Source organism: Eptatretus burgeri, chromosome 4 (genome assembly GCF_056783735.1).
Source record: "Eptatretus burgeri isolate ZD-2024b chromosome 4, Ebu_testis_v1, whole genome shotgun sequence".
NCBI lineage: Eukaryota > Metazoa > Chordata > Myxini > Myxiniformes > Myxinidae > Eptatretus > Eptatretus burgeri.
The window spans coordinates 40,991,360-41,005,573 of NC_140964.1; the positions used below are offsets into that span (position 1 = coordinate 40,991,360).

The 14,214-nt window shown below is 44.0% G+C and overlaps 1 protein-coding gene across 8 annotated transcripts in view; it reads left to right on the plus strand.

Annotated features, from left to right (window-relative positions):
• Positions 1-14,214, plus strand: part of LOC147027869 (CUGBP Elav-like family member 3) — a 404,118-nt gene that overhangs the window by 261,734 nt on the left and 128,170 nt on the right. For 7 of the 8 annotated variants that reach the window (XM_085877579.1, XM_085877580.1, XM_085877581.1 and 4 more), the window contains exon 3: positions 11,279-11,327. In XM_085877579.1, coding sequence (XP_085733705.1) covers positions 11,279-11,327 — 49 coding nt within the window. Of the gene's footprint in view, positions 1-11,278; positions 11,331-14,214 lie in introns of all 8 variants that reach the window. The other variant, XM_085877576.1, reaches the window with a different exon arrangement.

The following is a 14,214-nucleotide window of genomic DNA, read 5'->3' on the forward strand; positions in this document are numbered from 1 at the left end:
GGAGCTCAGCTCTGCAACAGTTCAAAACAAACACACAGACAAACAAGCAGTCATAGACTGGTACTTACGAAATCGTCAACTTGACCTCTGACCTTGTCTAATAAAAGCTGTCTCTAGAGAAGGTAGCGACGCAAACCAGAAGTTTCTACGATGATTCTGTACCAAACCATCAAAAATCGTAATGTCGACCGAAGCAAAAATCTCCATTTCTCCACGCAATTATTTAATATTATTTTATTAAAGTCACAAAACCATAATATTCAGCCATCCACCAACAATCTTTACATAATCCGACGGCTTAGCGAGTCAGGCATGCGATGATAACCTTTATTGGGATAAAAAAAAATGACTTTTAAACACCATCTTTATCGAAAACACCGTCAGCGTGCACACACAAAACCTTTATGTGATCAACGACGCCTCTACTCGAGCGCGCTGCACCACGTGACGAGTCATGATGCGGCGAGTGAAATACTTTTTATACAATCTTAAAACGTCTCCAAAACATCCGATTTTTACCAGAATTTCGACAACCGAGTATTAAGCGTCCTAAGCCATCGCAAAAACCGAAGACAAAATTAAAATCGAAGTTAAAACGAACTCGTAACGTCGACCGAAGCAAAAATACTCCATTTCTCCACATGAATTTACGGAATTATGTTTGACCTCACTGTGACCTTGACCTTTGACCGATTTTGACCAAAATCTAATCAGCGCTAGCCGTCACCGTCCTGAACCACGTGGTGTAATTTGACATTGGTAGCTTCTTCCGTTCTCGAGTTATCGTGCCTACAAACAAACACACACACACACACACACACAAACAAACAAACACACAAACAGAAGGACGGAAGTCATCAATATACTGACGAAATCTTTAGATTTCGTAAGTAACAAATACCCACATTCACGATTGGTTGAGTTAAGCTTTGTGTGCTTTCATGGAAAAACTAGAATGGCACTTGATTGAGTGCACACCTCCGTCAGGCTGAACAGTTCATGTTTTCTATCCCATTGATAGGCAGGATCTGGATCCAGACCTGATCCAAAATATAATCAGCTCATTCTTGTCACATAACCAACTCGTGCACCTAGTTTTGTTGTAACTCGTCCACAACTTTTTGAAACCACATGCTATATATCGTTTTTGGCCCCATCTCTTAATGATGAAGAATCATTTAAATATATATTTTTAATTCTCGTATCCAGATCCAGAACCGGTTCATCACCAAAATAGAATAATTTTTTCCTTGTCACACACCCAATCTGTCCACTAAGTTTCATTTGAATCCGTCCACAACTTTTTGAGATATCCTGCTCAAAGGCAAACAAACAAGCAGATTCTGTACCAAACCATCAAAAATCGAATGTTTGACCTCACTGTGACCTTGACCTTTGAGCGATTTTGACCAAAATTTAATCAGCGCTAGCCATCACCGTCCTGAATCACGTGGTGTAATTTGACATTGGTAGCTTCTTCCAGTCTCGAGTTATCGTGCCTACAAACAAAAACACAAACACACGGCGGAAGTCATCAATATACTTACGAAATCTTTAGATTTCTTAAGTAACAAACTAGAAATCACTCAAAGAGCAACACATGGCGAAACAGGTCAGGTATGGGAGCATGTGCCAGAACAGCACGTCACTGCGTCCACTTTCCGCCGGTACTCCAGGGGCCTCCGTCTGGCCATCCCCCAGGCAGATGCCAGGCCCATCCCCATCTCCTTGAGATGATGGTCAACCTGTTGCAACCATGAGGCACGTGGTCGGCCCACTGGCCTCCTCCACTCATGAGACTCCCTCGCTGAGAGAATCTGGTGAGCAGGATCAGAGTCAGGAAAACGAGCCACATGTCCATACAGCCGCAACTGACGCTCACGGACTATGCAGGTAACAAATCTCATCCGAGTCTCTCTCAGCAACCGCTCGTTGGACACAAAATCCGACCAGCGATAGCCAAGGATTCTCCGAAGAGACCTGGTACCAAAGGAATTAAGTCTCCGTCTCAGATCCTTGGTCAGCGTCCAAGTCTCGCACCCATAGAGCAAGACTGGAAGTCCCAAGGACCTGAAGACTCGGACTTTCGTCCTCCCGCACAGGTACCGGCAGCGCCACACCCCATGATCCAGTGAATCCATGACTCCCCAGGCCCGACCCAGACGTCCATTGACCTCTGACTCGCAGCCAGCAGAGACATGAATATCACTGCCAAGGTAAGTGAATCTCTCCACGACCTCAACATCCTCACCACAAACAGACACAGACAGGACAGCAGCATCCAAGATGTCACCGAAAGCCTGGATCTTAGTTTTGACCCAAGAAACCCGTAATCCCAACGGCTCCGACTCCTCATTCAGCACCTCGAGGGCCCCCAAGAGGATGTCTAAAGTCTCCGCAAAGATGACTGCATCATCTGCAAAGTCAAGGTCCGAGATCTTGACATTCCCAAACGATGCACCGCAACTTGATCTCTCCGACATCCTCCCTAAAATCCAGTCCATACAAGTGCTGAAAAGTGTGGGGGCAAGTACACATCCCTGACGAACTCCAGTAACAACTGGAAATAAGTCAGAGATGGAACCACCACACTTCACAGCACTCTCAGTACCAGAGTAGAGTTCAGACATCAGATCGATCAGTTTTGGTGGCACCCCACGAAGACCAAGAATCCTCCAGAGGACATCCCGATTCACTGAATCGAACGCTTTACAGAGATCAACATAGGCTGCAAGCAGCCCCTGCCGAAACTCTCGTCTGCGTTCGGTGAGGACACGGATTGCAAGGATACGGTCAATCGTTGACCTCTTTGGTGTAAAGCCTGACTGCTCTGGACGCTGGTGCTCAAGCAGATGGTGGCGAACCCTATCGAGAATTATCCGAGCAAAGACCTTGCCCGGCACTGAGAGCAGCGTCACCCCTCAGTAGTTGTTGCAGTCTTGGCGATCACCCTTCCCTTTCCAGAGAGGGACAACAAGGCCCCTCTTCCAGTCAGTTGGGATGATGCCTGTGTTCCAGGCAGAGCACAAAACTGCATGCAACGACACGAGTGCAGCATTTCCACCAGCCTTGAGAAGTTCAGCATGGATGCCACAGATCCCTGGAGCTTTGCCCCGTTTCAACTGTTTCACCGCAGCCCGTGTTTCCACAAGCGTAGGTGGACCACAGTTGATTCGAGGGTCAGCAACAGGGATTGTAACACCCTTGACGTCCAACTCGACAGTTGGGGGATCAGCCTGGTACAACCGCTCAAAGTAACCGGCCCAGCGGGCCTTCACTTCAGACTCCTCTGTCAAGAGCCTACCACTCTCTGCTCGAACTGTAGTGCTCCGAGGGATGGGCTTGGATGAACGTAATGCGCGAATTCCCCTGTAAGCGGGACGAGAATCACCTGTCCACAAGTGATGCTCTACTTCTCTACCCCCTCACAGATTCCTCGCACATAGGCCTCCTTGTCCACCCTCGGTGCACGTACAGTTTTACGCCTCAGCTCCCTGAACAGCTCAGCTCTGCCATTCAGCCTGGCCCTGCGACTCTGGTCAATGGTATCCAGTGTCCCTTGAGAGACAAAATTCTTCTTTGCCCTGCGGTGAGTTCCAAGGCATCCACCGGCAACATCAAGGACGGTGGTCTTGAAGGCGCTCCACAACTCTTCAGGACCCCCCAAAGCATCCAGACCCCCCAAGTGTCCACTCAGCCTGTTCGCAAACTCCTCAGCTACTCTCTCATCCCTGAGCTTGGCAACATCCAACCTCGGCTGGGATGGTACCATTCTCCAGGATTTAAGGTTCAGCTTTAGAGTTGCTACAACAAGCCTGTGGTCAGTATTGAGGAACTGAGCACTCCGGTAGACCCTGCAGTTCTGGATCATCCTCCAACGACCGTCAATGAGGACATGGTCAATCTCCTTTGCCACACCGCCAGCGTTGGAATACCAAGTCCAGCGATGAGCTTGTGGGCGCTGAAACCATGAACCAGCCACCCTAAGTCCATGACTTCTTGCAAAGTCAAGGAACTTAGTGCTATTCTGGTTCATAGTTCCTGACCCATGGGGACCAACACACACCTCATAACCGTCCCTATCAGTTCCAGTCGATGCATTGAAATCCCCCAAGACTAGAAGTGTATCTCGTCTGGGGCACTGATCAACCACAGACTCGAGTGTGGCGTAGAATGCATCCTTCACGGTGAGATCACTCGCCTCAGTCGGAGCATAAACAGAGACCAGGGAAATGACACCTAAGGAGTGACGAATCCTTAATCTCATAATACGCTCGTTGACCGGTGTTACCTCAATTATCATTGGGGTCAGCTTATTGGACACAGCTACAGCAACTCCTTGAGTATGGTAACCATCAGAGCGACCAGACCAATAGTAGGTGTAGCCACCCACCATTATCTCGCCGCAATCCGGTCTCCGAACCTCAGAGAGAGCTGCAATCCCGATGTCCAAACGCTTGAGCTCAGATGATAACAGAGACAGGTGATCATCCTCTCTTAGGGATAGGACATTCCAGGCACCCACCCGAAGGGACCGCCTCAGGTTAACCCAAGGAGACCGCCGTCTGGTGGACGACACCTCAGCACCACTCCGACACACTCTCCCGCAATCTGACCCAGGGATGTTACCCCGTGGTTTCCCTCCTATCATCAAAGATTGGGGGTCCCGAAGGCTTTGCCCCAATCCCGTCATCCGGTGAGCTGCCCTGCGAAGGGAAGCTGCACAGGAGGTACTCCCACGGAGTGGGTTTTCAGATTTTTTTGCGTTTTTGCGTTTTGCGGAATGAAGGGTTTTACGGTGGCCGAAACAAAACGAATCAAACACTGTTGTGGCATATCCTCCACTGTCAGGGCTGTGAAATAAATAAATAAATGAACAGAGAAACATGTAAGAAGTTTGTATCCTGGATAGAAGTTAAATTCATCAATTTTAATTTACCCTATCTTCCAATGTCAAAGGATCATCAAAAATTTTCCAGGATCCGGATCCACATCCGGATACTCACCAAAAATGTGCGTTTCTGCCCTTGGCTGGTCAACTACATACACAAACAATTTCACAATGATTGTTTAAACACTGTGGACAAAAATCGTGTGACAGACAGACACGAAAGACGTCATGCAGAGGACAATACCTGCAAACTCCCAAAAGTGAATTTGAACTTAAAAATAATAAGTTGTTGAATTGAATAACCAATTATGCAAATCCTCTTCAAATTTCAAGTTAATCGAATGAAAATTGAGGATTTCAGAAATTTGTCTGATGTTGACCTTTTCACCTATGTTAACCTTAAAAGAATTGTTGGTTGAATTGAGTGACCTCATATGAAAATCTATTCAAATTTCAAGTCAATCGGATGAAAATTGACAATTTTAGAAATCCGGCTTATGTTGACCTTTTGGCCTTTGTTGACCTCGTGTCGACCGATTTTTATGAAACATTGCCGTGGGACCATCGCATGGATGGTGCCTACAATATGCAAAAGTTGCAGAATGATCAGTTGAGTGGTTTTGGCTGGAGGTGAGCGGACAGACAAACAAATGAAAAATCACTCATGGAGTGATTCCACAACTTTTTGGATTCCACAATTCCACAACAATTCCACAGTGATTCCACAATTCCACAACAATCACTCATGGAGTGATTCCACAATATCACAACTCATCCACAACTTTTTGAGATACCATGCGATACACTTGGCAAAACAGAACGCCATTTTGGAGAGCGCATACCTTGGCCAAGCTGAACAGTTTACATTTTGTATCCCATTGATAGGTTGGATTTGAGGCCGGACCTGAACCAAACTCGAATCGGCTTGTCCTTGTCACCAACCCAACTCATCCACCTAGTTTTGTCACAACTCATCCACAACATTTTGAGATACCATGCGATACAGTTTTTGGTTGCATCTCTCAATGGTGAAGAATCACTTATAAATTAAATAATTCTCGTATCTGGATCAGATTCCGATCTTCAGCAAAACTGAATTGATTTGTCTTTGTCACACACCCTACCTGCCCACCAAGTTTTGTCTGAATCCATCCACAACCTTTTGAGATATTGTGCTATATATCGTTTTTGGCCCTATTTCTCAATGGTGAAGAATCACTTCAAAATTCAAGTATCTGGATATGGATCTTCAACAAAGTTAGGTGTTGCTGTTCTTGTTTGGTCATCTACATACACAAAAAAAATTCAGAGTGATTGCTTGAAAACTATGGCCAAAACATATGACCAACAGACAGACAGACAAACAGATAAACGGAGGCAATCAACATACTTTGCAAAAAAAAATTTTGCCAAGTAATCAAAAATCACTCATACAGCGACACTTTGCAAAACAAAACAAAGTAGAATGGTGCTCAGGAGAGCGCACACCTCCGTCAGGCTGAACAGTTTACATTTTGTATCCCACTGATGGGCTGGATCTGAACCAAAATCTAATCGGCTTGTTCTCGTCACCGAAACAACTCATCCACATAGGTTTGCCATAACTCGTTCACAACTTTTGAGATATCATGATGCACAGTTTATGGCGCTTTCTCTCAATTTTAGAAATTCGGCCGATGTTGACCTCAAAAATAATTGGTGGTGACTTGAACAACAAATCCTCTTAAAATTTCAAGTCAATCGGATGAAATTTAAGGATTTTAGAAATCGCAGGGGACCTGAAGTCAGTGACCTGATATGCCAATCCCTTTCAAATTTCAAGTGAATTTGATGAAAATTGAGGATTTTAGGAATTGTGCCGTAGTTGTTGACCTTTTTGCCGATGTTGACCGAAAAATAAGTGATGGTTGAATTCAATGACCTGATATGAAAATTATTTTCAAATTTCAAGTCAATCGGATGAAAATTGACAATTATAGAAATTAGGTTTGTTTTGACCTTTGGCCTATGTTGATCTTTTGCTGTATTTTGACCTTGCATCGACTGTCGATCAATCGTTGCAGGGACGGTACCTACAATCTCGGAAAGCTTCAGAACGATCAGCTGAGTGGTTTGGCAAAAACAAACAAACAAAAAAAATCTCCATTGCCAAGTCACAAACTAACTGAACCCATCAACACACTTGGTGAACATTTTTTTCACGAAGTAACAAACAGACAGACAGACAAATGGGTGAAAACATAACCTCCGTCCACCAATAATCAGGATCAAAGCAGCTTGTCCTGAAGCTTGGAGATGTGGATATGTTGGACACTGTCTGGAAAGTGAGATTATAACACCTATGAATTACCACAAACAGCAAGGGCCGGAAGTGAGAAAACTTTCCAACCATTTATATCCAGATATATTGAATTTTCTTAAGTTTACTAAAAGTATTTATACTCTGGAAGACATGAAGACATGGAAAACTTTTGCTTACCTCAAACCAGTTGACGTCTGAGTGAATCAGTGATGTGGCTGTTGTTGTGAAGAATGGCTATCATGTATGAGCAAACCTAGGCCTATATATATACATCAATGACAGACTCATGTTAGCAGAGAAGATAAGCATGACGTTATATGCATATATATATATATATATATATATATATATATATATATATATATATATATATATATATATATATATATATATATATATATATATATAATCATCGTGCTGATCTGCTCTGCCATCTCCTTTGATACTCTCCGATGTTTATCCAGCCCCAAAGCTTTATTTCCTTTCGTCAACTACAAGACACCAACTAATGCGGCAGATGGTACTCCTGTTTGATGTCCATCCAAGGGACGGCACACACATTGATGAGTCACCCTGCCTGTGAAGCACCACGTTACACTGCATCAAGGTCTGGATTTGAACCCAGGCTAGATAGCTTAGTAGCTAAGAGGAAAGTGCATGTGCATACCTCTCAGCCATCCTGCCAGCTCTTACCAAATGGTACTAAATACAAAAATAAAATAAAAAAAACTTTTGTTTATTTCTTAAAATACGTAGTTATGTCGAAAAACAGTCGTTGGAGATCTGACTTTTTCTGAAAAGCGGATTCTGTCTTGTGAGATTAAGAGGGTGTGAGTGTCAATTGTTGTTTGTTTATCGTGGTAAAACGTGTACATCATTTATAAGCCTGGTGTTGGCTTCGTGGTTAGGGCGATTGGCTTTGGATCTTAGGGTCCTGAGTTTGAACTCTGTTGGCTGCTGAATTAACACCAGGTGGGGTTGACTCAGCCTGTCATCCTTCTGAGGGTGGTGAAATGAAATCCCAGTGGACTGGGAGAGGGGCACAACACCAGTGGCGCAGCTGTGCTACCAAAAATGATAGCGACCTGGCAGCCAAGCTGCTATGCACAAGAACAGAACAGAACATCATTTATCACTCATTTTGGGGAATCAAATGGTTGGTGTCGGGTTAAAACTTGATATGATGGTTGATCTGGAAATGACGTCACAGCCGACATTTTTGAAGGGCTCCGTGCGATACCTTAAAATTTGCCACAACACAACAATGCTGTTTCTCTTTTGTCCTCCTTTCTCAACTCCTCCCACCTCACTTTCCTGCCTCTGCCTCTTCATCTCCTCCACACACACTTTTCTCCCCACTTCCATTCATGTTGTCACTTTTATTCCCCTTCCTCCTCAACTCTTCCATCTTCACTTTTATTAACCCTCCTTTTCAACTCTTCCATCTTCACTTTTATTCCCCCTCTTCCTGAACTCTTCCATCTTTACTTTTATTCCCCCTACTCCTCAACTCTTCCATCTTTACTTTTATTCCTCGTCCTCCTGAACTCTTCCATCTTCACTTTTATTCTCCCTCCTCCTCAACTCTTCCATCTTCACTTCTATTAACCCTCCTTCTCTACTCTTCCATCTTCACTTTTATTCCCCCTCCTCCTAAACTTTTCTACATTCACTTTTATTCCCCCTCCTCCTCAACTCTTCCATCTCGACTTTTATTCCCCCTCCTCCTCAACTTGTCCATCTTCACTTTTATTCCCCGTCCTCCTCATCTCTTCCATCTTCACTTTTATTCCCCCACCTCCTCAACTCTTCCATCTTCACTTTTATTAACCCTCCTCCTCAACTTTTCCACATTCACTTTTATTAACCCTCCTCCTGAACTCTTCCATCTTCACTTTTATTCCCCCTCCTCCTCAACTCTTCCATCTTCACTTTTATTCCCATTTCTCCTCAACTCTTCCATCTTCACTTTTATTCCCATTTCTCCTCAACTCTTCCATCTTCACTTTTATTCCCCCTCCTCCTCAACTCTTCCATCTTCACTTTTATTCCCATTTCTCCTCAACTCTTCCATCTTCACTTTTATTCCCCCTCCTCCTCAACTCTTCCAGCTTCACTTTTATTCCCCTTTCTCCTCAACTCTTCCATCTTCACTTTTATTCCCCCTCCTCCTCAACTCTTACATCTTCATTTTTATTCCCCCTCCTCCTCAACTCTTGCAGCTTCACTTTTATTCCCCTTTCTCCTCAACTCTTCCATCTTCACTTTTATTCCCCTTCCTCCTCAACTCTTCCATCTTCACTTTTATTCCCCCTCCTCCTCAACTCTTCCATCTTCACTTTTATTCCCCTTCCTCCTCAACTCTTCCATCTTCACTTTTATTCCCCTTCCTCCTCAACTCTTCCATCTTCACTTTTATTAACCCTCCTTCTCAACTCTTCCATCTTCACTTTTATTCCCCCTCCTCCTCAACTCTTCCATCTCAACTTTTATTCCCCCTCCTCCTCAACTCCTCCATCTTCATTTTTATTCTCCCTCCTCCTCAACATTTCCACCCTGACTCTTCTCCCCTTTCTCTTCAATCCTAACTTTTCTCCCCCTTCCTCCCCACCTCCTGCAAGGGTCCATACTGTCACTTTTCTTCTCCTCTCTCTTCATCTTGTCCATCTTCTCACTTTTCTTCTCTTTCCTTCTTAACTCCACCACCCTCACTTCCTCCCCCCTCCCTTACCCCCCTCTACCCACTCTTTCCTCTCCCCCACCATTCCTTTTAGTGGGGAAACTTAGCATAACGATTGTGCATTTTGTGAGGAAAGCACCAAATTTGGCACACCAGTAGCGTAACATATTACGAACAGATTTGTATATTGGGCCATCTCAAAATTTTTGATGGCAGTGGAAAATGGCTGCCACATCCATCAGCGGCTGAATTTGAGATGGCCCAATATCCAAATCTGTTCGTAATATGATAGGCTACTAATGTGCCAAATTTGGTGCTTTCCTCACAAAATGCACAATTGTTATGCTATATTTAGCTAAGTTTCCCCACTATTTCTCAATTTTCCCCTCAAATCTTCTTCCAACCTTGTATTTTCCGAACATGTCGGTGATTCTTTGTTGAACTTGAACCGTTGGGAGACAAAGACCAATCCTTTGTGAGACGGGACCAGCATGACCACACATTAAAATTCACTCTTTGTCACAATGTTTTTGGGAATTTGACTTTTCCAGCAAGTTGTTTTATCCTGCAGATTACTTTTGAATGAAGTCGATATTTAGACAATTTAATAGTCTCTCCGGCGTTTACATGAGAAGATTATTATTTTTTCACAAAGCATTATGAACTGGGCGGAGATTCCTGAATATTCAATATTAACTGTTTCAGTGATTCCATGGAGGATGTTTGGAATTTTTTCCCTGATTTCTGATGGAAAATTGCAAATCATCACGAAGGCCGTTTTGTTTTCCCTCTCAATGTGTCTGTTTCAAATTGTTCGAGAGAGAGAGAGAGAGAGAGAGAGAGAGAGAGAGAGAGAGAGAGAGAGAGAGAGAGAGAGAGAGAGAGAGAGAGAGAGAGAGAGAGAGAGAGAGAGAGTCAGTGCTTGCTCTTTCACTCTCTCGCTTTGTTTCGCTTATCTCCACTAAAGCCTTGATGTGCTGCTTCCTTATCTGCTCGGTGCTCACAAATCATTTTTTCTCTATCTGTTGCTCAAATCTGTTTCTATTATCGTTATCTTCAGTAACTCAACGTGTTGCTTCCACGCCAAATCTCTTCTCTATCTCTATCCATCTCTCTCTCTTTCATTCAGGCTCCTTTATACCACCTTTTATGCCATAATTCCTGCCCAACCCTCCCTGCCCTTTTGCCACACGATCCCTCATGATACATTACCAATTGTGCACTGCACACTCTCTCTCCTCTATAGTGTTGCCACGTATTCCTTCTTTGCCACTCTTGCTTCCTAACAGGTTTAAGAATGAGTAAATTTTCTTTCTAGTTCTTCCTATTTTCCAATTCTCTTCTCTTTACGTTCTCCTTACGTATTTGCTGTGCCGCTTATGGTTGTCTCTTTGTCTCCCCTTAGATGACGAGGCCCATCCAGGTGAAGCCAGCAGACAGCGAAAGTCGTGGAGGTAGTTGTGTTTTTTTTCCTCCAAAACTGTTTTGTTTCACTTTCTCACCATCCTCTATTTTTATTTTCTTCACATTACTATTCATGCTCTGATTTTTAATTATCCTGCTTTCCTTCCAATAAAGACAGAAGGCAGGGACATTCGAGATCGAGATATGGTGAAGGGTGAAAGTGTTGTTTCATTGAAATGAGCTGTTTTTCCACTAGGCGAAACCTCCAACTTTCAGCATTCAATGCACCCAATCTTTTCAGATATCAGAAGCTGAGCTGGGTTGAACCTTGGTTTTGTTTGGATGGGAGACCTCCATTTAAAGCTAGGTTGTTATTGGCCGAGGGAAGGTAGAATAGCTCGCTGTTGGTAGAGTGCTCACTTCTGAGTTGTGTCATCATGGATTTTATAAAGTTGGTGTTGGCTTAGTGGTTAGGGTGGCTGGCTTGGAATCTTAGGGTCCTGAGTTTTGAGCCCCACTAGCTGCTGAATTAACATCAGGTGGGGTTGATTCACTCTGTCATCCTGAGGTCAGCAAAATGAGTACCAGTGTGCTGGTAGAGGTGCACAGCATCAGTGGCATACCTGCGCCCCAAAAAAATGATCGCAAACCGACAGCCAAGCTACCGTATGCAAGAACAACAACAACAAGAAGATCATAGAATTGTTCAGCTGTGGAGATGAATCGGACTAAACTTGTTGCCTTGATGGAGTGCCTGCAAGAAAGAGTGGGGATATGAAGATAGCTTCGTTGGTAAAGTTTGCTCTATTGAGTTATCTACTTTGGATTTATTCCTTCACAGAGTTTACCTGATCTATTAAAACGCCAGCAGGGGGTGCTGCATCTCAGAGCATCTCATACTTTTGATGCAGATGTAAAGTTGGCTGTCTCGTTTGCATTTAGGTTGTGGGGGGGGGGGTGGATTGTTTGCTTTTTCTCAAATCAAAATGACACTCACGATGTGTCGTGTTCCGTTCCATGAAGAATAACCTGGACACATTGCTGGACTCTGTCACAGAGTGCAGAAATTTTCCAATGAGCAGCCATGACAATTGAGCTCGCAGTAGTGAGAGCAATGCAACAAAGCTTTTCCCATTCTGCCACACATCTGCTCTTGCATTCAGGTTTCCTCACCAAAGAGAGTAGGCAATTGTGTCCAGTAACCTGGAAAATTTCCCTCCCTAATGATTACAAGGGATAATTCTATTTATTCATATGCAGTCCGTAGCTGCTTGGCTGCATCATTTCCTGAGGGTGCAGCTGTGCCACTGATGCAGTGCCCCTGTTCCCAGTAAACTGGTACTCATTTTGCCAACCACTGAAGGGTGACAGGCTGAGTCAACCCACCTGATGTTAATTCAACGAAGCAAAAAGGGACTTGAACTCAAAATCCTTGGATCCTAAGCCAGCCACCTTAACCATTAAGCCAACACCAGGCCTACAAGGGATAATGATAGTTGATTATACAGAAGGTGGGTGTTAAATCTTATCAATATACTTTCGAGAATTAATTGAGTACATCGAAGAAAGGTGGAGTGATCGAATAAATTAATGGGATGTGGATACAGTGTTGGCATGATGGGCCAAATGGCTTCGTCATGGGTCTCGGTATTGAGAATAATCACACCCAGACAGAAAGACTCATCACAAGCACGCTACCATCTGAGCTACCGCCCAAGATGGCACTCAAATGTTTACGACACAATATAAATGGTTGGTGGTTCATCCTTGGTATAGTTATAATGATTTATGACATCATATGTCAATTTACATGTGAATGGTATGCGTCTGTACAGCATGCAAATGTTCATGTAATTTACATATAGATGACATGCAGGACCTTTCTGTAGTGTAACACATGCAAGATGTACCAAGTGGCGTGTTTTGTTGCTTTCTTAGTATCTTTTTATTCCACTGCTTGTCATTGTTTAGCTATTAGTTATCTCTGCTCCCAGACATTGTCATGGTGTAGCTCTTGATTAGCTCTGCTATTTGACATTGGCACAAGCAACCATGTCAATAGTTATAGTAAAAAAAAAAACAAGAGAAAGGAAGAAATATAACAAATGTATTGAGGAAAACAAGATTGAGGAAAAATATTTTCACTCCTTTACTTACAATTAAATATTATAACCAAAACGTAACGCAGCTGTGTTGATGGCCTTTAGGTTCTTCACCACCAATCTTCAGGCCTCGCTTTACCCACCCCCTCTTTCCTATCTCCTCAACATCACATGATTTCTTTCAGAAAGCCACATCTCGTTACTGTCCTCAAGTTTAAGGTTACTCGACTTAAGGCAGCCACCTGGGGCGGTTCCACCACCTGTCTCTTAGAACTTAGAATCCTTTAGAGCAACATTGGTTCTGTTGTAAAGTCTTGGAGCAGGCTGCCGGTTGGGGGGTTTGTGTGTTGTTGAGGGTTCTGTCTGCCTTCTGGGTTGCTGTGTTCCTGGTCCTGCAGGGCCTGCTAGAAGGTAGTGTTGGAGTCAGTGTTGTTACAGGCTTGCCTCCAGAAAGCTCGAGGCCTGAACATGAGTGTAGCACCCTGGAGGCTGCCTCATCATCTGGCGTATAATCTTGGGTCCCCTTCTCTGCCAGTTCGTGAATGGAGCTGCATTGAGCATGGGATTCCGGGAACTCCCTCTGAGGCCACTGGTCTGCACTGTTGATGCCATCTGCAACACTCCTTGTTTGTAAAATTCCCGAAACCTGTCGCCCCCTCTATTTTACTATGGGCTAATCATCTGTGGCACCCCATCCTACATTCTCCGATTTTCTTTCTTTGTATTTTCACCCCTGCTCCTTGTAGTGTTGGGGCTCAACCCTACCCCCATGGTGTTTATAAAAGTCCAAGGGTGTCACTTCAAGAATGTGTGGCTTCCAGGGGACCAGGAGGGA